The 25,468-nt window shown below is 40.7% G+C and overlaps 1 protein-coding gene across 1 annotated transcript in view; it reads right to left on the bottom strand.

Annotated features, from left to right (window-relative positions):
- CFAP54 (cilia and flagella associated protein 54) overlaps positions 1-25,468 on the bottom strand; it is a 303,572-nt gene that overhangs the window by 43,340 nt on the left and 234,764 nt on the right. Inside the window, exons 61-67 of the mRNA XM_036760711.1 lie at positions 23,618-23,770; positions 20,430-20,532; positions 18,601-18,682; positions 15,062-15,160; positions 14,340-14,481; positions 11,274-11,477; positions 9,031-9,245 (exon numbers count right to left, since the gene is read on the bottom strand). Coding sequence (XP_036616606.1) covers positions 9,031-9,245; positions 11,274-11,477; positions 14,340-14,481; positions 15,062-15,160; positions 18,601-18,682; positions 20,430-20,532; positions 23,618-23,770 — 998 coding nt within the window. The remainder of the gene's footprint in view (positions 1-9,030; positions 9,246-11,273; positions 11,478-14,339; positions 14,482-15,061; positions 15,161-18,600; positions 18,683-20,429; positions 20,533-23,617; positions 23,771-25,468) is intronic.

Raw genomic sequence — 25,468 nt, forward strand, 5'->3', positions numbered from 1 at the left:
CTTGGGCACACCCCCATAAGGGAGGAGGTGAGGTAAAAGGGAACCTGCCTTAATTTATAGTCTTAATGAAAAAGATTCCCACCCACCTCTATCCCTTCTCACCATTGGCTGGGGGGTGGGCTTACAGTCTAGGCGTGAAAACTACACAGAGGACCAAGATTGATCCGGTTCGTTCAGGTTTTTCCCTATCAGAACTCAACTGCCAGGGTGGCGTCTGAAAGTCTAGGAAAAGAAAAGGGATGGGGGAAGGAGAGACCTTCCCAGGGCAGAGAACAAATAGCTCACAAGAAGTTCATTATCTTCTAACATCTGAGAGTGAGGGAGGGAAGGGCATGCCTTCCCAAAATTATAAGGCCAAATCCCAAAACATCTCCATTAGACATACCCTGTGAAGTCTTCACAATTATCCACCCCATACACTAAGCTTACCCCATCGCCACCATTTTGCCATATCTGCAAAAACTGCTAGTTAAATATACTTGTAATTTGTAGTGTTTGTTGTGAAAGCAATAAACTTCATTGAGGGGAACTAGTTTCTCTACTCCTTTAGGTTATTTAAAATAAATATTCCACTTCCTACCATGTGTCTTCCTTTTTTTTTTTTTTTTTTTGAAGTTTGGTTAATGCCCCTAAAAGTTTCAAATACTCAAAAAGTTAGGTGAACAATTTTGTTTCTTCATCGATGTATAGCTCCTTTTCCTGTTGCATATAAAAATTACCCTTTCTATGTAACACAGGGAATTGTAAGAGCTTATTTTTTAAGACAACTGAGCTTTCACCTTTGTCCAAAGTCAAGACCTTCGTTTCCACACTGCCAGTGAACTAACTAGATTTTGCTTCATGATTCTCCTCTTCCTTTGTAAAATGGTGAACTTCCTAGGATCATAGATTTCAAGTTTGAAGATACCCCAGAGATCATCTTTTTTATCTCCCCCATTGGACAGATAAAAAATGGGGGCCCAGAGAGTTTAAGATCACATAGCTAATGGGAAGCAGAACTGGACTTTGTATCCTGGTCCTGTGACTCCAACTTTAGCGGGCTACCTCCTTCAGTACTCAAGATGACAATGGTACTAGAATGGGACACCAAAATGCCAAATCAGCTGCTTCTCAGCATGGTGTTAATAATCATATGGAAACTACCAAAATGTCTGTCATCATATTCCTTGTTAGGGAGAGGTTGTCAGTATTATAAAACAAAAATAAAATAAAAACAAAATAAAACAAAAATAAAATTATAGGATCATAGATTTAGCAAGATCTTGAGGTCCTGAAAATGACCAGAGGGGCCACTGATCACCAATCCTGATGAAAGTACTTCTTACTTTTGTTCCCTGTTCTGAACCATGGGGAGCCAGGCATTCATCAGAAACAGCTTTCTCTTGGGGCATTAATTTTCAGGTTGTAATAATAACCATAATAATCTTCAATACTTTAATATTCTACAATTAGTCCTCCAAGTCTTATCTGACATTCATATAGCATTTCATGAGTACAAGGCAGTTTAGGGTCACGGGATCATAGGCCACAGCTGGAAGGGATCTCAGTTGGTCACCTGATCCATTCTGTTAATTTTATAGATGAGAAGACTGAGGTGCAGATATGGTGTTCAAAACCAGGTTTATGCCTCCAAATTTAGTATTCCGGGGAAAAAAAAAAAAGATCCCTAGCAGAAATGTGTGCAGAAAAATCTCCCTTTGGTTTGGCCTTTTACAGAAAGCAATCAGACCTTCTCCATGGCCTTGAGCGATTACCACTTTGAAATATTTTCCCTGTAGTGGGGATTTAGAAGTAGAATGATAAACTTGGGAGAGAGGAGAAACAATAACCAATTAGCCCCCTGGAGACTTTAGAAATTTTCCCAGGCTGGGAAAAGAGTAGGTCCTTGTGTCCTGCAATAACACCTGCGCCTAGATTAACAACCTCCCCCCCCACCCCCCAAGAAGGCTATCCTGACCATCAAAAACAGAACGACAAAAATACAACCAATCAAAACTCTAGAATAGAATGAAAGAATTCACTTAGCAAATGCCTCCCTTTATGGAGAGTTAATCAGACCTTGAGGATGATGTCTGGAGAGGGGTTTGGGAGAGGGTCAGGGAGGGGAAGGCCCAACTGGTCCTTTTCCATATGAATAGCACCACAGTTTCTGAAAAATGCCCTTCACAGACTGGCAAGTTTTTCGTAACGTAGGAGTCGCTTGGTGCCAGCACCATCCGTGATTCTGTAGAATCTATAGACATGCAAAAGACAGCATTCTGAACTTAAGGGTTATGGCTTGCTGCTGTCATTTCCTCTGTGGCTGATTTGTGATCACTGGCCGTGGTGAATTCAGGGACACTCAGCCTATCAAAGAATTACAGCTTCTTTTAGGGAACACGAGCCTGGAATCAGTACTGGTGGAGAAGCACAAATGTGTGGGGTCCAATTGGCACTGCCATAAATAATTCACTGGGTTTTTTGAGATCTCCAGGGGCACCACATAGTGTTCAAAATCAGCCCTGAGAAACAGGGTGATCAGAGGGGCTGCAATAACCCCAACAATACCCTCCATTCTTTTATAAAGACCTTCCTCAATGATGTTCAGAGGGCTTTGTGAAACTAACTCCTTGATGGGGAGTGGGAGGGGGAAAGGCGGGTTATTTGTAAGCAGCATTTTTCAAATCCACCCAAACTAATGCATCTCAGGGTTAAATGTCCAGGCTGAAAAGGAGCTTCAGGTGGACTCTCCTGGTGTGGTTCTGTTATCCCCCACATTATCCCGCTGCCTATTCAGGAGAAGATACAGACAGCACTGTCAGTGTGAGGCCTCAAATAAAAAATGGAAATAGGGACGCTGACCTTTCAAGTTGTCAGCCTGTGAGATGAAAAATGCTTTGACGGAAAGCTACTGCATTGAATGTGGAAATGTGTCAAAAATAGATCTTAAGCAACTGTCAGAAAAAGAGATTGTAAAAACCCAAGATCTTTGCCTAACTAAGCAGCAGGAAGATAAAAGTGGGACCCAGGAGTCCCATGAAGAAGATTAAACTCTTAAATGGCCCCTAAACAATTTTGCAAATCAAGGCAATCTGGGGCCAGCCAACTAGCTCCTGAGCGGGCTAGTAAAAGGATTCCATGTCAATTCTGATCCAGAAAGATAGCTCATTTCTCTACAGTTGGCCCACACGGAACCCACCAACTCTGCTGAGGTAGTCATTAACTGTCCAGGTAAGTTGAAGAGACAACAGAGACCTCAAGACCACATACAAAATGGCTATTAGCCTGGAAGTATAACAGTGAATTGGAAGAGGATTCAAAAGCAATTCAGACCTACAGTTTTCCATTATCCTGAAAATAACCAAATACAACGCAGAATCAGGAAGAGCTCTGAGTTCAAATCCTACTGCAAATACCTATTACTGGTGTAACGCTGGGTAAGCCACTTCCTGTCCTGGCACCTCAGTTTCCTCATCTGTAAAATGGGAAGAATGATGGTTTCCTTCAAGTTCCAGCTAAAATCCTACCTTCTACAGGAAGCCCTTCCCAGTTCCCCTTGTGCCCTTCCCCTGTTGATCATCTCCAACTTATCCTGTGTGTTTGAATGCTGTCTCCTCTATTAGACTGTCAGCTACTTGGGGGCTGCAACTGTCTTGCTTTTCTTTGTAACCCAAGTTCTTTTCTTTTTCTTTTTGGAGGCAACAGGGATGAAGTTACTTGCCCAGGGTCACACAATTAGTAAGTGTCTGAGGCCCGATTTGAACTCAGGTCCCCCTGACTCCAGGCCCATGGCTAAATCCACTGCAGTGCCATCTAGCTGTCCCATAACCCTAGCTCTTAACAACACTGTGCTTGGCACATAGTGGGCAAAAGTTTATGGACTGACTGTGGAGAGCAAAAAAAGATAATTTATGTAAAGTGCTTTGTAAACCTTAAAGCCTACATAAATTCAAGCTATTGTTACCAATGAGTTTAATCTAGTGTTAATGAATGGGCTATGTAACAGTTACTTTTGATAGGCTTCTTTTATTCTTTGAAAGTCAACCAGCCCCAGCACCAACCAACACAATGGAGAGAGTATGGCTTGCATTTATTAGCCTTTATCTAATTTTAACCCTAATTCTCCCCAATCTCCAATCTAAACATGTGAAGGACCTCCCCCAGTACCCCCTTTCCCTCTTTCCCCCAGGAAACTGTCACTGGAGGGTTGTGAAATCTAGGCAGGAATACTTCAGCAGTCTACTGGATTTTAATTACATCCTCTTTTGGAACTGTTAATGTCATTTGTTTGGCACCTTTGTTTTTCCATCATAAAGCTTCAATAGACTCAAAGATATGCAGACGTACAGAGATGATGGGAGCTGGTGAACACAAAACAATGCTCTTTTTGGAAAAAGTCATTACTTCTTCGTGCTGGGGTGGAGTGGGGGTGGGGGGAGGAAGCGGGTTTAAGTAGCCAATTACAGAAAGAGTTTGATTGAAATAGCTTCCTGAGTGATTAAAGCCTCAAAAAAAAAATTGTTATTACAAAAATCAACGAAGCTTACAGTTGATGAAAAAAAAATCCAAAAAGCTTTCCGCTTGTTAGCTGTCTACGCCAGTGAAACTAATACATGATTACGCTGCTTGCACCTGTCACGCATATGACAGTGATCTCCCAAGCTGATTATCCTAGGAGAGTGTTATACTAATTATATCACAAGAAGAGCAAACAGAGTGAAACAACTCTTTGATACACTGCTGCTGTTATAATTGTCACACATATTTACAATTTATTCAAGGTTGCACATTCAGTGCCTCATCCTTAGGAACCGGGTAATGATAGGTTGTCCTCCATTCTGGAATAGTCAAGCCCAGCAACTCTCAGAGCAGCTCTTGAAAGGTTAGGAGAAATGGCTCCGGAGAATGGATCTTTCAGATGTATTCGTAACACATTCCTTAAATTCTCCCATGTGGGGAGGATTCCATCTCCCATCACAGGGCCTCAAGGTGGTACAGGGAATGGAGAGTTGAATTGGGAGTCAGGATGGCCTGAGCTCCTGTCTCAGACCCTTGATAGCTGTTGAGTCCCTTAACCTCTCCTGGTTTCAACATCCCCATCTGTGAAATGGGAATAATACTAGCACGGTTATGGGAAAAACAGACAGCTAGGTGGCACAGTGGCTAGAGCGCCAGCCCTGGAGTTAGGAAGACTCATCTTCCTGAGTTCAAATCTGACCTCAGACACTTATCAGCTGGGTGACCCTGTTTGCCTTTCAGAGACAAGTTTTGGTCAGATAAGGTTAACATCGACAGAATCCAGGCTTTCAGTTAACCAAAAGTTGCAGAAAAGAATGGCCTTAAGCCCTAAATAATATAAATTAACAAAAAGAAATTTAAAATCTAAAATTTCCATTACAGCACCAACCTCACTGCTTGCTGTCAGGATCAAACAAGATAACGCTTAAGGTAGTTTACAAACCTTCACTGGATATATAAATGCTAGCAGTTTTCAGTATCTCTGCGCCCTTGTACAGGCCACCCCCAAGCCTGGGATGCACTCCCTCCTCAGAAACCTCTCCTAAAATACCTAGTTTCCTTCAAAGCTCAGCTCACGGGCTACTTCCTACAAGAGGCCGACCTTGATTTCCCTCAGGTACCAATACCCCACTCCCCCCAAGTAGATTGTATCTATTTTCTATTACTCATGCATATGTTGTTTTCCCTCTGTAGAATGTAAGCTCAATGAGGGCAGGGACTGATTTCAGTCAATCAATCAGCAAGCACTTATTAAGTACCTACTGTGTGCCAAGCACTGTGCTCAGCAAAGCAGGTACACAGAAAGGCAGAAACAATCCCTGTTCTCAAGGAGCTCACATGCTAACTGGAGGAGACACAATGAAAATAATAATGCTTGAACCAAATATACAGGAGATAAATCACAGAGGGAAGGAATGAGCATAAAGCGAGACAAGGAAAAACTTTTTATAGAAGTTAGAATTTGGGAGGGTGTTGTTTTGTTTTGTCTTTGTACCCCCAGGGCCCAAAACAGTGCCTGGCACATACGAATTGCTTAATATTTATTGAATGAATGAATGATTTAAAAATCCCTCAACTTCATATTGACAATCTATTTACTAAAGAATAGTTTTTAAATGGATGGCAGAGTTGGTAACATTTAAAAACTATTCTTTTCCTGGGACGGAAGGAAGGAAGGAAAGGAGGAAGGAAAGACAGAAGGAAGGAAGGGAGGGAGGAAGGAAGGGAAGAAGGAAGGAAGGAAGGAAGGAAGGAAGGAAGGAAGGAAGGAAGGAAGGAAGGAAGGAAGGAAGGAAGGAAAGGAGGAAGGAAAGACAGAAGGAAGGAAGGGAGGGAGGAACGAAGGGAAGAAGGAAGGAAGGAAGGAAGGGAAGAAGGAAGGAAAGAAGGAAGGAAGGAAGAAAGGAAGGAAAGAAGGAAGGAAGGAAAGAAGGAAGGAAGGAAGGAAAGAAGGAAGGAAGGAAAGAAGGAAGGAAAGACAGAAGGAAGGAAGGGAGGAAGGAAGGAAGGGAAGAAGGAAGGAAGGAAGGAAGGAAGGAAGGAAGGAAGGAAGAAAGGAAAGAAGGAAGGAAGGAAAGAAGGAAGGAAGAAGGGAGGGAAGGAGGGAGGGAGGAAGGGAAGAAGGAAAGAAGGAAGGAAAGAGGGAGGAAGGGAAGAAGGAAGGAAGGAAGGAAGCAAGGAAGGAAGGAAGGGAGGGTGGGAGGATGGGAGGATGGGAGGAAGGAAGGAAGGAAGGAAGGATTTGTTAAGCACCTACTACATGCTGGGTACTATGCTAAGTGCTTTACAAACATTATCTCATTGATCTTCACAACAGCCCCTGGAAGGTAAGCACTGTTATTATACCCATTTTAAAAGCTGAAGACACAGAGGCAGAGGTTAAGTGACTTGCCCAGGGTCACACAGCTAGTAAGTGTCTGAGGCTGGATTTGAACTCAGGTCTTCCTGACTCTAGGTTCAGCATGCCACTGTATCATGTAGCAGTTTTTTAAACCAACATTCTAGCTGTCACAAGTAGATCTATAGAAAATGAACCAATCTTTATTGAATTGTGCGGAACACTGTAGTAGGTACTGGGAAAGCTACGAAATTTAGATAAAGTCCTGTCCCTGCCCTTATACTTTGTCCAATAGGCATTAGGTCTAAAATCTAATAAACTTCTTAGAGCAAATGAGAGATTTTCCAACCTTTAGAAAAATTGATGCCGAATATAATATTGATGTGTCATGCACTTAGTAATTTTAGCTGGGGCAGGTGCATAGGAGCGATGTTTATAAATATATTGACATGGCTAAATCTTCAAGCACTGCTCCTATACTCCCTATTCAGAGATTACTAGATGTCCTTTAAAGTAACTTCTCTCTACAAAATTTTCAATAAGTTTATTTTGTATAATCATTCCCTTTAGCCTTTCTGTGGGAAAAGCCCCAAAGATACAACATTCTTCCTTCCTTTGTAGATTGATTGTGTGTGTGTGTGTGTATATGTGTGTGTGTGTGTGTGCGCGCGCGCGGCGTGCACTTGGGAAAGGTGGGGGCGGTGGGGAAGAACGTCTGGTTAGTAGTTTGGTTGGTTTGAGAGACTTAACAGTATGAACTTGGAGTTAATGGAATTCAGAAATTACAAGAGCTGGAAGGGATCCTGGAGGTAATCTAGTCCAGGGCTGTCCAAAATGTGACCCACAGTCCCATTCATGCAGCCCGCCTACAAACATAGAAATTTACATAAATGCTTTAGTAAACACAGCCGAGCTACCCCAGAGCTCTCACTAAAATGGCAAATCAAAATATATTGTCTATTGTTTCAATAAAAACCTAAGGTTGGACAGCCCTGATTTAGTCCAACTCCTTTATGATACAGATAAAGAAACTAAGGCCCACAGAGTTTAAGGGACTTGCTGTAGGTCAGGGGTGGGAAACCTGTGGCCTCGAGGCCACCTATGGCTCTCTAGATCCTCAAGTGCGGCCCTTTGACTGAATCCAAACTTTTCTGAGAAGTCAAAGGGCCTCACTTGAGGATCCAGAGGGCCACAGGTGGCCTTGAGGCCACAGGTTCCCTACCCCTGCTCTAGGTCATTCTAGCACTAAGGTCAATTCTAGTACTTAGTAACAGAGATATTAGGTCTCTTTTCTCTCAACTCCTGGGAGTTTCAAATATATTAGGTTTGTATCTGATCACAATACAGAATATTAATATGATAGACTAAGGCTAAAACCTTGGTGGGTGGGCAGAGGACACACCCTTGCCAGAAAGCTGTTGATTCTGCTGGAAGCAAGGAGTGAGAAATAAGTTGTGGCAGTTAAGAACCACTGTCTACCTGGCTTGGCTGATATCAAGATCAGAAGGACCTGGTCTGGAGTCTTGCCCCTGACTTGTAATGACTGTGTGACCCTGAGCAAGCCAAGCATCCTAGACAACTCTCAGTTGTAGAGAAGATACTAACCTGCATCAGTAGAGGGAGTTTCCTCACCTGGGAGTACCCTATCCCAATGAAACCACAGTTTCAAGCTAAAAAGAGAAAAGACCTATGCACATTTCAGAAGCATTTGTAGGAGGCACCAAACAGCTGGAATTATGAGTCTGTGCTCTTGTTTGTTCAACCTCATGTGAGAAGTAGAAGGGCGAGGCATAATTATCATGGATTCAGAAATTCAGGCACAGGACCAGGGTCATGGTGTCAAGCCAGTTTACCTAACTTTCAGTCTAGTGGCCTAGGGCACATTAGAATCAGTCAGTCAGTCAGTCAGTCGATAAACACTTACTAACCCCTACCACATGCCTGTCACTGTGCTAAATGCCAGGGATGCAAAGAAAGGCAAAAGATAACTCCCTGTTTTCAAGGAACTTGCAATCTAATGGAGAAAACAGCACAAAAAGAGGCTGGAAAAGGGAAGGGGAAGAGGGTACCCCTGAAACTTCCAGGGTAGGTCTTGGTACTTCTCAGAAATTAATAATAAGGCCTCCTGACACCTGCCTAGAGTTTTCTGGGCTCTCTTCAGGAACATAAAGATTGTTTTTTTAAACAACTGGTACCTTAATTGATTGCCTACGTTGGGATTTTTCATCGTTGGATGGTTTTTCTACCACAACAAGAAGGTCTTTCGGAAATGGTTCAATACAGGTTCGAGTAAAAGCATTTAAGAATATTTTGAGGAAACCATGCAATTCTTTCTGACGTAAAATCAGATCTGCATTGAAAATGGAAGTGTAGAATACTTCATCTGCTAAGAAAATTGGCTTTGGAGAAGCTTAAAAAAGAAAAAAAAAGAGACTTTAATTAGGCAATACATTCAATAACGGAATGGTCACAGAAAAGTTGGCATGGCATTTCTATCAGCTAGATTTTTAAACTTAACCCAGTGTGGGAATTTCCAACAGCTACTACTAACACTCTGCTCTCATCCTACCTACTTTAGGTCAGGCTGATCAGCCCTGTCACTAACAGGGCCTAATCTAGATCCAAGAGAACTGTCTCCTGCCAGGCAGAAACAGTAGAAAAGTCAGGAGACGGATCGTCAAACTGTTTTCAGTCCTCTTCATCATGTGTATTTTCTTCCCTTGTACATTTAACAGCTAGCGAGACTCCTTGTCTGAGACTTCATACTGTCCTGATACGTAAGCCCTTCATTTGCTAGTATCTTGCTGGTTCCTAGACATATCACTTGCCGCTGGCCTTCTAGGGATGTGACTCCCCGTCTTGGTGTCTGGCTTTGACTCGCTGGCTTGCTTGTCTATCCCGTGGCTGGCCCTTGGTCTGGCGTAGCTGCTCCCCAGTCTGAGTTCCTATCGCTGATCATCAGCCCCTTGCTGCCTAAACCCTAGCACTGACTTATGGGTAAGAGTGACAGTGCATACTCTTATAAAATCTGGGAAACAGGCTAATTAAATCAATTAAGATCATTTCTAAGATGATCATTTCCAGAAGCTACTTAAGGAATATTAATTTAAAACAAGTGGGCACCATTAGAGGAAAATATCACATCCAATAGTATGTATTCTTGTTGTTTTACAAGGCTGAGTGGGCACGAAGTTTTATTAACACAGTGCTGGATATAAATTAACTTAGAACATTATGTGCCTTACATTTGCACTGTAATCTAGACACAAATAGTGTGGTAGACAGAAGTCTGGCCTTGGGCAACCCGAGGTAAAGTGTTCTTTCTGTCTGACAAATACTAACTGTTCACATGTGAATAGGTCACTTAACCATCATAAATGATCCTCTTAACACTGCAAGTTACAGAAAAATTGATGGTCTTGAGACAATGATGATTTCTCTCTTATATTAATAACCAATTATTGAATTAGGACTAAAGTTTTTCCCCTTTTCTATATCCTCATTCAGAAATCAGCCCCTTCTAGGTTACTCAGGCAGCCACTGAAGTACAGGGCTGATGCTGAGATCGAAAACTTCGATCTGATCATAAAGCAAAGAAATTCTAATTTATGTGAATTGGTAGATTCTGGCCCATTGTTTTAGCTAGACAGATCTGGGTGGAAGTGGATACCTCCTTTTATCTACATTATCCTAGGCAGGGTAGTATAGATCTAGGTAAGTTTCTTTGACCAACTCTGAGTCTGATCACTCACATTATTAGAATAAGCCTATTCCTTGTAATATTCATTCTCTCATTACTTGTTAACCCATCAAAGTTGATTTCCACCCTCAGGAACACCCAGTCTTCCAAGAGTATGTAGGCACTGAATGGGTTTCATAAGGGGTCTTTGGTTTAGAAGATACAGCCAAACGACCCTTTTATTAATTATCTGCTAGCATAATTAATAAAATGATTAATTGCCCAGAAATTATGTCTCTTGAGCTCCTTATATGTCAGTCTGAAATCCGGTGAAGAGAGGTTCCACAATGGGAGTCCCCCCTCCCAGAATAAATCATAGATTTCTTCATTTCCTCAAAGGGACTCAGTAGGAGGCAGCTAGGTATCCCAATGGAAAGAGTGTTGGGTTTGAAGTCCAGAAGACCCAAGTTCAAGTCTTGCCCCAGACACTCACTGGCTGTGTGACTCTGGGCCTCTCACTGAATCTCTCTTAGCCTCAGTTCCCTGATCTATAAAATAGGCATCATAATTAACACCTAACTCCCAGGATTGTAGAGAGGATCAAATCAGAAAGAGGTACTGTGAGGCTCTGACAGCCTTAAAATACTCCAGAAATGCTTGCTGCTGCCATTGTTCCTGTCGCTATGGGTGAGGGGTGAGCTAAAAACGAGAATCAGGAAGAATTCTGAAGAAATCACCGCCCTGTCCTCAACAGCTTACCAAGCAAGGTATTCATATTGTTAACTCTTAACAGGTGAATATAGTAGCAGACCAGATGGACCCAGGAGATATTTGGTTCATTCTGCTCTTCATTTTCTTCACTCCCAGTGGTTTCATGATCTTGTTCCACACTTGCATTGTCCAGAATGTTGTCAGGTTGTCTTGGAGAGGAAATTGCAGTCTTGAAGACAGCTTTATAGCTAGCTAAAAAAAAAATTAAAAATTCAGTGTTCTAGTATGACTTTGTTTTTGTGAAAAATAATTTTCAGAACTCATTTATTTTACCCCAAAAGATGCTTATATTCTCTGGTGACAGCTTCAATTATGGAGGTGGGGGAACCTATTATCATTTTACTCACCACTATTTAAAGACAATTATGACTATTTTACTTACTGGAGGTTCAAATGGTAAGGAACATCTAGCTATGTAAATGAACTGCACACAGGAAGGTCTAAAGGAAATGGAAGACAGCCCAATATGGCTGGGTGGCTGTGGCTTGCAGGGCTGGGTTGAGAAGATGCAACTTGGGGAACCAGCTGAAACTTTCTGGCATATCTAAAGAAGGCAGAGGGTTATTGTCAGGTTTACAAGGATTCTTTACTCCTGAAAAAATCCACAATATGATGGAAAAGCTTTGTGCCAGTTCAACAGGGCATGAGTACAAAGAGGCTCATTACCAGGCTGGCTGCAGGGGACAAATGGTTCAGCTATGATTATTTGCCAAGATTGATGACTCTGAAGTTTTTCAGAGTTGCTCTTTCTATGATTGTTTTAGGGAATGGAAATTGTTCTTTGTTTTGTATATTGAAATGTCTGTCTGTTGATGAAAAATTTTTTTTTCCAAAAAGACTGTTTACTCTGACACGGAAAGGTTGCAATCTACATTGGCAGAAGGGAGATCCCACAAAATCACAGGTCCCTGAAGTATTAAAAATCTATCTCTGCATGGGCTCATCAACTCAGGATGGCTATCTCCTAGCTTTTGTGAATAAGCACATGGGTTTTGAAACATCAAAGAAGTAACAGGGTGCCATGACTCCAGAAGGAAGTTATATACAGATCAAGGCTGTGATATAAAAAGGAAATCAAAGCATGCTCTGCCCTCATGGGCCATTATGTGGTATGTATGTAAAGGATTTTGCAAAATTTAAGGCAATTATTACTGTGATGGCTATTTCACCATAGTCTACTTCACCTATATTCCTCTTTAAAGCACAACATCCTTTCCTTTTAAAAAAATACCCAGTGTTAACATTTTTAAGGCTCTAAAACAGGAGCTCTTAACCCTGTGTTGTGTCATGGACCCCTTTGGGGGCCCGGTGAAGCCTATGGACACCTTTTCAGATTGATGTTTTTAAACTAATAAAATAAAATTCAAAGGACACCAATTATGCTGAAAAACAATTATCAAACTTTCTTAAAAACTGAAATAAAGAGACTCCAGGTTAAGAACCATCACCTTAGTGAGTATGGCAAACATGTGATTGTGCTGATAAAGTAAAGCTCTCAAGTAAATTTACCTTCTTACCCAACGGATGATGGGTTCATTACCTTCTGTTACACCCTGGACTTCTATGGAGAGCGTTTGTTGAACTCAACTGAAAGGTGATCTAACATGCCCGAGTTGCTGTGGCTTCAGGGCTGTGCTTATAAGCTCCAACTTAGGAACCAGCTGAAACTTTCTGGTACATCTCATGCAGGGTCGGGCTATTGTCAGGCTTGGCTGGCTTCTTTACTCCTGTACAAATAATCCTTTTGCAATAGCTTATTTATACATGATTTGCTGGACCCCACTTTCCACCTTTCTACATGTGGATTGCTCTGAATAAAAAGCTAGTCTCCTGATCTTTCTTCTTGGCTAACCCATGTCTTTTACTTAATTCATGTCCCCAATAAGTAAGGTAATAATAGTCCTACTGTGCTTTTTGATGACCAAACATGTAGAACACAATCCGTTCAATTCTGAGCATTATGATGGGCACTGACAAATTGGTTAATATATAAAAGGCAAAGGATCTGGAAATACAATGTTAACTATGATAGAATAGAAGGAATTGGGAATTGAAGCCTAGAAAAGCAAAGATTTAGGAAGGACAAGACAGTGGTCATTAAGTACTGGACAAGTGGCATGTGGAAAGATTAGACTTTAGTCCATATAGTTTTCAACAGCACGAATCTAGGAAATAGAATTCCCTCTGATTGTTATGACCAAGCTCCGAGCTCTTCCTTTCCAAATCCCTGTAGGCCGCAGGCTCATAACTTTCGGGAGGTCTGTGAACTTGTATGGGGAAAATATTACAACCATATTTTTGCCTAACCTCTAACTGAAATTTAGCATTTCTTTCCATGACAAATGTAGCCGACGAAGAACAGCAGTATTAGCAGGCCCTGTGGTTTTGTCACTGAGAGAAATCACAGGTATTCTCATGTTACATTACATGTGTTGAAGATATGTCAAAATATTGTTTAAACTGATCACTACTTAGAAATGACTGTAGTCATTGGACTCTTGAATTTGCCTGTACCTTAAATGTATTGTCTCATTGTTTAATGTGATAAGAAAAAAGCACACATACTGCCATATCACAAACTTGTTTCTTTAATATTTCAATGTTTCCATATCATTGGTATCTTTGTTATCCTACGTATTTTTATCTTATGCATTTAAAAACATGAATCTGAGAAGGAGTCTGTAGATTTCACCAGACACTGCCAGAGGAGGTTTGTTCAGCACATAAAAAAGATTGTGTTCCTTAATGAGAGCCTGAAATGCTGATTCAGCCTGAGTTTACAGCAGAAATTCTTAACCTGGGGTCCATGAACTTGTTTTGTTTCCTTTGCAATTCTGTATATTTTATTTTATGCATCAAAAAATTATTCTGACAAAGGATTCAGAGGCCTCATTAGATTGCTAAAGCGGGGTTTATGACCCTCCCCAAAAAAGGTTAAGAACCCCTGCTCTAGGCCATTACAGACCTTAATTTTTTTAAAGCAAAATCGAATCCCTGATATTTGGTTACATGTCTCAGCATTATACAGAAGACTGATTTGACAAATGAACGTACCAGTCAGATAATCTACGTATGTAGAAGTGAGATCCACAACAGCAAATTCTGGGATATTCTGGAAGAGCAACATTTTAATTTTCTCGGTCAAAATACTCTTCTGTCCAAGTAGCTTCTGAACTGCGTTTGTAGCTTTACTGACCTATAATTAACAAATCACTTAGAATCTATTCTATATTTATGCACAGTACATTTTATGATCATAGACAGGCAAACCATCTGTGAAAAGGAGAATCACAAAACAAAACGCTGTATATGCATTGTGTTCTAAGGGGAAAAAAAATAAGGACAACCTAGAGAGCCTGCTTCGAAACCCCGTCTCCCCACCCTGCCCCACCCAACATGAAATTCAAGTCATTGTCAAGTAAGTCATTGTTGCTGACAATTTAATTAATGTCAAAATCATTTCAAATAGACAACTTCCTCTGTATGATTGATATTTGCCTTCCTATCATATCCACACACAACCATCTCCTGATGTTTTCATTAAATCAAGGTTGGAGCAAACAGGGCTAGGCCTGGTGAGCTCTGATTAAAGGCACTGCTCAGACGGGCCCACTTTCGACTACTGTGGAGAACCTCACACCAGCAGAAATCCCGGAGAGTCTGGCTTCAGCTTTCTCCTGTATAACTAACTAGCTGTACTGTGTTTCCTTGGCAGCTGGTAGGAGCTGACTACAGATCTGAGGGCACAAAGGGAGATTAAAGCCTGTGCCACCCACCTGCGAAGCAGCTCGGATTGCCATCCAGGACAACATCAGGTACAGATCACCTTTCCCTTCTGTGGATTCCTTTGATGGACTTCGGCTTTGGGAAGAAGCCTAAAAAATAGCCAAAAGTTCTCTAATGAAGATGGGAACTTGTCCATTGAAAAATCCCAGGCTTCTTATTTTTTAAGGATGGTCCCTTCTGTTTTGCATTTTGTTTTGTTTTTTTGGCAGGGCAATTGGAGTTAAGTGACTTGCCCAAGGTCACACAGTTAGTACATGTGTCAAGTGTCTGAGGCCGGGTTTGAACTCAGATCCTCCTGCCTCCAGGGCTGGTGCTTTACTCACTGTGCCACCTCGTTGCCCCTAGGATGGTCCCTTCTAATGGAGCCAGCTAAAGATTTGCAAAATCTGGGCTGGTAGTATGTTAAGTGCGAAAATAGGGGAAAAGAGCACTGTTCCTCAGACCCATTACTAGGTGGTACTTTGAGTTTTCATTTGGGAAAATGTTTAAAGAGAACTATATCACAGTTTCCTGGAATGGCTTTAAAAAGAAGAGTTGGGGAGCATTTTCATTGATTTTTCAGATGGAGATTTCTCTCTTCTTGAAGGTAGGAAAGGTCAAAGGGGAGACATGAAAAAGAACAACAACATATTCCTGCAACACATCTAGAACATTCCAGGAGAATGTAGTCTTCTGAAGGGCCAGGGCTGTTTTGTAGCACAGCGTAGACTCCACGGTCTACCAGATGGTGGCACGGTGCTACAATTGTGAGGATGGAATTGGAATTTCATAACTACTCATACTAAAGCTGGATCAATTTAAAAGTTGTTGGGTTTGTTTTTTTTTTTTTTAGATTCAAAAGACGACTGAGAAAAATACTCCACACCAAACTCTGCCATCTCCAATATTCTATGTTGACTATTTAGTGATGGGTTACCTGGGCACCGTACTTCATCTTTTCATTGCTTGTTATGGTGGTTGTTCAATCCTTTCAAAGATACTGGCATGATTTGCCATTTTCTTCTCCATCTCATTTCACAGATGAGGAAATTGAGGCAAATAAGGTTAAGTGATTTACTCAGAGTCACACATCTAGTGAGTGTCTGAGGCCAGATTTGAACTCAGGTAGATGAGTCTTCCTGACTCCAGGACCAGCACTACGTACACTATGGCGTTTTCTAGCAGCCTACTTTTGAGCAATTAATAGGTCTTTAATATGAGTGCTAAAAATAGGCAGGGGAAGTAGATAAAAATTCAAATTGGACAATTCAACTGATAGGTCACATGAAATAATATATACACACATATATAAATTGCTATATAAATATTAGTTATTGTTAGAAATACTTGATATAAGAAACAAGTTTATATGTATGACTAAAGTGAGATTTTATATGTGTCTTTTAAATTAATTGAAGATTTAATTAACCATTTATATATGGTGGGAATGTGAGAATGGGACCTATGAATCCACAGTTAACATAAACTATCTTGAATGAATGTAAACATCAAAAGAAGCTCTATCCCATGGGATAATTGCACATGACCCTGAGTGCCTTTTTTGTTCTGTTTCTTTATATCTATCTATCTATCTATCTATCTATCTATCTATCTATCTATATCAATATCTACCTATTTATCTATCTGTATTGATATTTATTTATCTATCTCTCTGTCTGTCTATATCAGTATCTACCTATCCAAGTATCTAACTATCTGTATCTATGTCTATCTGTATCAATATCTATCTATCTATCGATGTATCTGTCTCTATCGATATCTTTCTATCCATTTATCTATCTGTTTTGATATCTATCTATTTATCTATCTCTAACTTTGCCTAAGGGTGGGGCAGGGATCTCTTATTCAGTCCTCCTGCCTGGCCTCCTGAGTACACTCCCCCAATTAACCTAATAAACCTTAATACATATATATCCCCACACTGGCATGGATTGCCCTTCTGTCTTTGGTAGCCTCTTAGAGGGTCTGCTACCCTACAATTGGCAAAATCAGGGCAGATCAGATCTACGTCCTTGCAATTTCTGCTCCCAGGTAATGTTAAGAATTAGGAGTTGTCTGTGTTAAGATTTCTAGAGAGGAGAAAACAAAATTTCCTAAGATCCATTTCTTCAAGCGAGATCTGTTCAAATCGATATTCCAGTCTGGTATCTTGGTGTCTGTACACTCTCACCAGAACACGGTGAGGTCTCAGAGGGTACAAATAATGAATCCCTGAAGTTACTGCCTGTAAACTATGGCAATTTGTGCCAGCCAGGGATTCATTATTTACACTCGTTGGGTCCTAGCTGTATACATGCTAAAGGAAGGAGGGGGAAAAGCCAAGAATCTCTCTCAACTCAGGGCTATACAGAGCATTTGGAAAGTGTGTTCATTTTTAAGTTGTCTGGAGGGTGGGTGGGGGTGGTAGGTCTAAGTTCAGGTTGAATGCTTCAGACACACGGAGGGAGCTCACTAATACAAACATTCTATAACAAACTTTAAAATAACAAGCTGCAGTCCTCTTTCCAGTCTTAGCTGGGCATTCACCGCCTCTCTTCTTCCTGTGTCTATGAAAAGGAACAACTTTTTTTAAAAATCCTGCTATAAATACAGGTGTACCTAAAAATAAAGGGGCTGCCTGAATTCAGCTCCTTTCAGCTCATAACTTGTGTGATAGAACTTATACAATCCGATGCAATTTATTAAGCACCTACTTATATGTAAGGGCATATATTCATACACACATAAAATATACATACATATACATATGTGGAAACCTTCTATACAACAACCTCTATGGCATCTACTTCATAGGGTTTTTTTCTTTTCTGTTTATTTGATTTGATACCTCATATGAAGGGAATTCTACAAATATTACTGGTTGCCTGACAATTTCAGAAGCTTGAATAAAGTTAATATGTAAAAAAGTCCAGAAAGAGCTGAAGATGAAAGATGATGAAAAATGTCTAAGAATCATCAATGTTTGACTAAGATCTTTTATTCTCTAATTCAATAACTAGTGGCAATGAGGCCTGAGAAACTTACTGGCTGTGTAATCCTGGATGAGTCACCTAACATTTGTCTGACTCAGCTTCCTCAGCTGTAGGATGGGCATAAAAATATCACCTGTCTCCTCCAGTTGGTGTAAGGATCAAATGAAATTCTACTTATTAAGCACTTAGCACAGTGCCTAGTGCATAGTAGGTGCTTAATAAACACCTGTTCCCCTCCCTTCCCTGGTGTAACAGAGCAGTTTCAAGTAGATGAATCCCTGCAGAAATCAGCAGAATTGAGCCGGGTTTAGCACGGTTGGGGACCCAGTCCTTCAGTGGTCTACCATAAGTGGTGAGAAAACAAATCATCTCCAATGTTCACGTCACCACACATGTATCCAGCTCACTCCGTGCTCCCGGGGCCATGATCACAGAAGCTTGGGAAAGCAACCATTTCCACCAGCCATGGGTGAAAATCATCTTCATCACTTCATGCCCATACTACATAGAAATACAACGGACCCCAAAGCAGTTCATACAGGAATGAAATGGTTTACCTTAGATTCTACATTGCGTTTCTCAAGATTCTCCATATGTAAATATAATAGGGCTATTTCCAGGTAGGATTTCCTTATCAACCTTAAAAAAAAAGGAAGTTGCAGAATTTCAAAGAGCAGCTTGACTATTTATTACCATGCAATCACTTCCACTCCCTCCTCTTTTCTGCCTCCTGACTTCCTTGATTTTCTTCAAATCCCAGCTAATATTCCAACTTCTACAGAAAGCCCTTCCCGATGCCCCTAATTTCAGTGCTTTCCCTCTGTTGATCATTTCTAATTTACTATGTAAAGATCTTATGTGTGCATCATTGTTGCTTGGTCATTTCAGTCGTGTCTGACTCTTTGTGACCCCATTTGAGGTTTTCTTGGTAAAGACACTGGAGTGGTTTGCCATTTCCTTCGCTAGCTCATTTTACAGGTGAGGAAACTGAAGCAAACAGGGTGAAGTGGCTTTCCCAGGAAGACACAGCTAGGAAGTGTCTGAGGCTGGATTTGAACTCACTAAGAGATGAATCTTCCTGACTCCAGGCCCAAAGCTCTGTGCACTGTGGTGCCACCTAGCTACTACTTGTACAGAGTTGCTTGCATCTTTTCTCCCAGAAAGACAGTGAGCTCCTTGAGGGCAGGGCCTTTTTTCTGGTATTTCTTTGGCTCCCCAGCACTTAATATAGCCCCTGGTACATCTCCAGGGCTTAATAAAAAGCTTGAGGACTGACTCCTTTTGTAGCCAATTGCTTCACAAAGAGAGACAGTTGGTTAGGCCAAATCATCCATACTGACTTCCTTCCCCAACCCTCTTTTTTCCCCAGGGGTCACGGCTGCAGCCATTGGTTCCTTGACACCTAAAATAAGAATGATCTAGATAAGTGCTATAACATTCTTGTGCTGGGGGTTTTAAGCTCTTTATGTGTCATGGACCCTTTTGATATCTTGGTGAAGTCTATGAACCCCTTCTCAGAATTTTGTTTTTAATTTATAACTGAAATAAATGCTAAATTTTAGCTAGAGGTTAGTGAAAATCAAGATCTATTTTTTTTGTCTTCCTGGTTCACAAATCCCTTAAAATTTAGAGAGTCTGTGGGCCCCAGATTAAGTACTTCTATTCTATTGCAACTAAATATGTGCTGGGAAACCTTGGAGCCAATGTCACCTAGTACCTCCTTAACCTCCATACATAAAACCAAGTGAGCCTTTTCATGACAGCATAGAACTTTAAGAAAGAATTAAAAACAACCATGGGGAATTGTGCAGGCTGATACTAGTGATCCAAGAACTTTCAAGGGGACCAGGTTATGCCAGGATCTCTTTTTCCCTTTTCAGGCTAGTTGAGTTCTAGTCCTGGCCCAGACTAGACCTCTTAGGAAACTCCTCTAGGCCTATTCTCCTTCAGTACTTGCACTGCAGGGACAGCTCCTGTGATAGGATCATTTACCTGAGGTCTACTATGTGGGCTAGCAGATTTATGCACCAGTACTACAAAGGAGAGTCTACCAAGTGGCCTGAAGAGTTTAATAATGATGTTTGTTCCCCAGTGTAATAATTGTTGACTCCCTCTTGGGAAGTACATCATCACAGGCCATCCACGTGAACTGGGTCCTAGAGCAGAGCTGAAATTTGTGGTTGATGACCAAATGAGCACACTTGTTAGCCAGAAATTCATTGAGTTACTGGAGAAGTATGCCAGTGACCCAGAGCTGACATGAAGAGGCTTCACAACCATTTCTGACTTGAATAGTCTAAAAGAGAAATACCCCCCAAAGAAGGGCAAGACAAAAAGGCCAAACATACAAACTGCTACGATGGAAAGATATGCTGATTTTTTTTACCCTGTATTTTGATCATTTTTCAGACTTATTTTTATAGCTTCAAAGAGATCTTCAGGTATATGCGTTGTCTCATCTGCAATAAACACTTGACGTTCTAATTTGCCTGAAAGACAAGAAAGGGAAAAAGTAGGTATTAAAACTGTTTCTGTCCTTCTTCATTTTGGCCACCAACATCTCATGCTGGAAAATTAGAAAACCAAATGTACTTTCTGATCCTTCTAGTGGCAGGAAGGCTCATAGTGGGGAAAGGCTATTTATAATATTTTCAAAAATATTCAAGGTTGCAACATCTGCTGCCAAATGAAGAAGTCTGTTTGCCGCCAGGCCATCAAGTGGACAGAGGCCACCAAACAATTAATCAATTGTTCTAGTATGTCTCTTTTGTTCCCAAGTCTTTTCCACAATTCTTTTCCTTACCCTCTCACCTCTCTTTCTACATCTGTGCTTTGTTTCTTCCCCCATTTCCTTTATTTCTCCTTTCTGTAACTATCCCTTCTTTATCATCTACCTTGTCTAATAGGGTAAAAAATAGAGCAAAATAAATTGGTCCTTGGCAACATCGACCAATCAATGAGAACACTTAAGTCCTTTCCTGCAGCCCTTCCAAGCCCCTCTTGGAGAATTCACTGCTTGGCTTAGAGCTAAGTCTGTTCCCTTCATGTTTTCAAAGGCACCACTTGGTGATGGCAGCAGCACCAATACTTCAGAGAAAGACGAGAGAGATGAACACAACGAGTATCAGAACATTGCAATGAAAACTGATCATGGGAAATACGACAAAAACTGATCATGGGAAATACGACAAAAACAACTTGACACCTAAGACAGAGAAGGAAATGTTAAAAAAAATCATAATGAAAACTCCTGGTTCATGCTACATAAATGGCTAAAGGACAGGAACAATTTTTAAAAGAGGAATAATTATTGATAATCACTGAAAAAAGTATCATCTCTCTAATAATTACAGCAGCTCTGAGGTGCTGTCCAGTGCCCATCAAATTGGTAAAAATAAAAACTCAACACTGTCAAGGTTATAGAGAAACTGGCACACTCACTCATTGTGGATGGAATTATAAAGTTGAAGAGTCTTTTTGAAGAAGTCTGGCAGTATACAGTAAAAACTATAAAAATAACCATATCTCTTGAGCAATATTTTCTGATAATCATAAAACATTTAAAAAGTTATCAATCAAAAGATTTTTATGGCACCATTATATGTAATTGGAAAAAAAATTACCTGAAAGCAATCAAAATATCTAATAATAGAGGGAACAGTTAAATAAATGGGTTACATTAATGTAATGGAATTCTATAATGCAATTATGCAGCATAAAAAGAAATCCAGAAAGACCGTTATGAAATAATACAAAGGGGAAAAAGCAGAGCCAGAAAAATGGAGCATATACTGTCAGTTACTAAGTCAATGAACATTTATTTAGTACCTAACATGTACTGGGCACTGTGCTAAGTGTTAGGAATACAAAGAAAAGCAAAAGACAGTCCCTGCCCTCATAAAGCTCACAGTCTAATGGGCATACAAGAAAAAGTGAATGAGAATGAATGGACATAAGGAAGCACAGACAAGCAGAACAGTTTTGAAAGCAATTTGTTCAATTTATTCTATACTATAAAAAAAGCAGTACATACAAGCCTCTTTTTGAGTTCTCTTTTTGTGGTAGGAGGGCACAAATCCAAAAAGATTCCATAACTATATATGGAAAAAACTCATTTTTATTAGTTAAATTCAGTATAAAAATATATGTGCTTATATATAAATAATGAATGGACAAAGGATCCTGATGAAGCCTTAAAGGAAAAGATTGAAAAAAGAAATACTTTATGCTTTCACCTGATTTAAATGTGCTTAGCACAGTTCTTGACACATACTATCATCACCATCATCATCATCATTAAATATGAACAGTTAATAAGCATTGATGTTTAATGTTAAGCTTCTAATAAAAGATTTAATTTCTTTTTTAAAATTGGTCATATGATATGTGTGGGGACATGCACATCCTCCACTATTCTGCTTCCTCATTGAGGCATGAACTAGACCCAGGGATCCCAGAGACTCTGTCTGACAAGCACAAGCTTTATCAGCCCTACCTTATCCCACCCCGAGATGGATGGGTATTCAGTACAGATGGACAGAATACAAGCTAAGAAGTCCCAGCACCAGTCTTGCTAGGTTCCCTGCAAGGCTTATTGTGAAGCTGGCTGCAAAGGGATGGGTTTTTTAGCCACTCTCAAAGACCAGCTACTAAGACACAGAGAAGCTGCAATCTATATTAGTGAAAGGTAAGCCTCACCAGTGAAGGAGTCTATGGGCAGAGTAGCATCCACAAGCAGCGCAGACGTGTTACAAATGGCTCACTTTGATACTTATAAAAATGGATGGCTAAGATGGCAGGCTGGGGGTGGGGAATCTCTTCCCAACATTAATAATAGCAAGCTTTTATGGAGCATTGTTAAGGTTTGCAAACCCCTTTACAAAATATTATCTCACCCTGAGAGATAGATGCCAATATTATTTTACCAATGAGGGAACTGGGGCTGGCACACCACTAATACATATCTGAGGTAGGATCTGAATTCAGGTCTTCCTGATTCCAGGTCCAGAACTCTATCCACCAGGTCATCTAGCTGCTCACCACGTTAGCCAAGGATCTGATGTTAGTATGTATGTTTAACGTGGAGTTGAATCTTCAACAAGAATAACAAATATTCATAAGAACCAACAATTCCAGACAAACTGGAAATGCTGCTGTTTTATCTCCTATTAGGAATGACAAAGGCACAAGTACTTTTTCCATCAGTAAACCCTGCATGATAATAATGTTATTTACATCATCTTTTAAGACATGCAAGCCACTTTACACACGTTATCTCGTTTGCTGCTCACAATAATCCTTAAAGTAGCTGCCATTATTATGACCAGTATTTCAAAAATGAGAAAGCTCAGCTAAGAGGCTGAGGGGCTTTCCCAGGGTCACAAACTTAGTAAGTATCTGAGACAGGATTTGAACCCAGGTTTTCCTGATTCCAAGTCCAACACACTGGGCACTGCACCACCTAGCCACCATGAAAACATGTCAACTGCTGGATAAAGGATTTACATGAGAGACACGGAGAAAAGCTACTGCATCATATGACTTTACTATACCCAAGACACCCAACATCCTCACCTTTCTCGAAAAGGATTTCCGCTTCTAATTCGCCTTCTTGTACTGCAGCTGTCCTACAATGATACAATGCTATCTCAAAGAGATGAATGATAGGTTCCCATTGAGAAGGATCTCCTTTCCCGGAGGAAGCTACTTGCTTGGCTAACGTATGAGCTAGAATGGAAAACGGTCACAATAAATTAAAACAAAAAAATTAAGACAGAAATTCCATCTGCTAGAAGAGCAAACCTTCCAGAAAGTCAGTTACAGGAAGGTCATCCCTAACTAGTATGGTGTAAGGTGTCTTACGGGACTTGACAATTTCCAGTTCTTCTGTAAAAATTTTATTTTTTCTAAAGATTTTATTTAAAGATGCTAAGCAAATAAAGGGCTGGTATCTGAGTTAGGTAGAACTGAGTTCAATTCCTGCTGGGCATGTATGTGTGGGAAAGTGTACCCCAGGTCCTGGGGAGAATGCTTTGTTCTTATAATACCATCTCATTAAATAAATGCCTTTGTAAAAACTAATTCCATCCAGTGAAAGCTCAAAGACTACCTACAGTATTGGGAAGTGTTAGGGGAATAGCCACCCATAGGCCTGCCCCTCGAATCCTGAGAAGAATAGTGAATATCCATCGGGCAGTCAACCAAACAGACTAAATGGAGAAGCAAACGTGGAGGGGGAGGTATACAGATGTCTGCAAACAGATGCACAGTAAGAGGAGGAGGAAGGGCAGAGATAAAATAGGGCTAGAATCAGGGAATGGATGTATGAGAAGAGCTTGTGAAGTTCGTAAGAGAAGGAGAGGGGATTGAGCCATTGATGATGGAGGCTGGGGGAACTGAAGGGTGCAGAGTAAGTCAGCATTGTTGGGGGGTAGGGTTGAGAGATAAGGAGACCTGATTCGGGATACAGTGTGAAATTAGCAGAGATACTAAAATGCTCTTGACCAGACCCCCCCCCTTTTTTTTACAAACTTGTATTTGTTTTATTAACCCTTTCAACCCTATAAAAAAGCATGAATCAGACTGTGTTTTAAGAGCCGAATAGCTCAAAATCACTAATAACCACCAGAGAAATCACTCCTCTCTGGCTTCTCATGACTCACCTTACAAATACTGGCCCTTCCCTTCCAGAGCAGCCTCTTTTTTTATTTCTTTTTTTTTCTCTGCCTGCCATGCTTGGACATGGCTTTGAGATCCAGGCTAATTATGCCATCTCCAGGAAAATCTGCCCTCTCAAATTTATTGATACGAAAGAAGAAGAAATGTAACTAACTGAGTGAATCTGAAAAAAAGTGCTGAGGATTGAGATTAGAGATATTGGCCTTGGGAACAAGAACATGGGCCTGGCTGCAACGGTTGCATGGAGCTGATGACATTGTTGGAGAAACAAGTCGAGGCATCCTGAGTGCCACACCACATCGCAGGGGTGCCGGCCCAACAGACTGCACCCTGACCTGTCAAGGGGTTCTGCCACGGGTGAAAAGGACCTGGGGCAAACTCCTTGCCAGCTCCCTGTGGGAGAGGCATTGGGCTTCCTCATTTTGCTTTATCAATGGTCAGTTTATGGGAGCTTTAGTCGACCACAAAATCAGTGAATCAAAAATGATACCATGTTCTGAGCATTTTCAAATATCTTTAAATTTCTCATAATGTTCTAAATCATAGAATCATAGATTTCAAGCTGGAAGGGAATTTAGAGGCCATTTGGGCCAGATATAGGGAGCCTGCAAAACTCCCAAGCGTAGCCCAAACCAGATTAAAATGCCATTGGGAAATGTTTTTAAAAATAAACGTGACATAGGTGATGTTGATTTGTGGTTTTCTAAGTCAGTATGTGGCCCACTGGATTAGTTTCTTTTAGTTTGG

This window comes from Trichosurus vulpecula, chromosome 5, assembly GCF_011100635.1.
Source record: "Trichosurus vulpecula isolate mTriVul1 chromosome 5, mTriVul1.pri, whole genome shotgun sequence".
Taxonomy (NCBI): Eukaryota; Metazoa; Chordata; class Mammalia; order Diprotodontia; family Phalangeridae; genus Trichosurus; species Trichosurus vulpecula.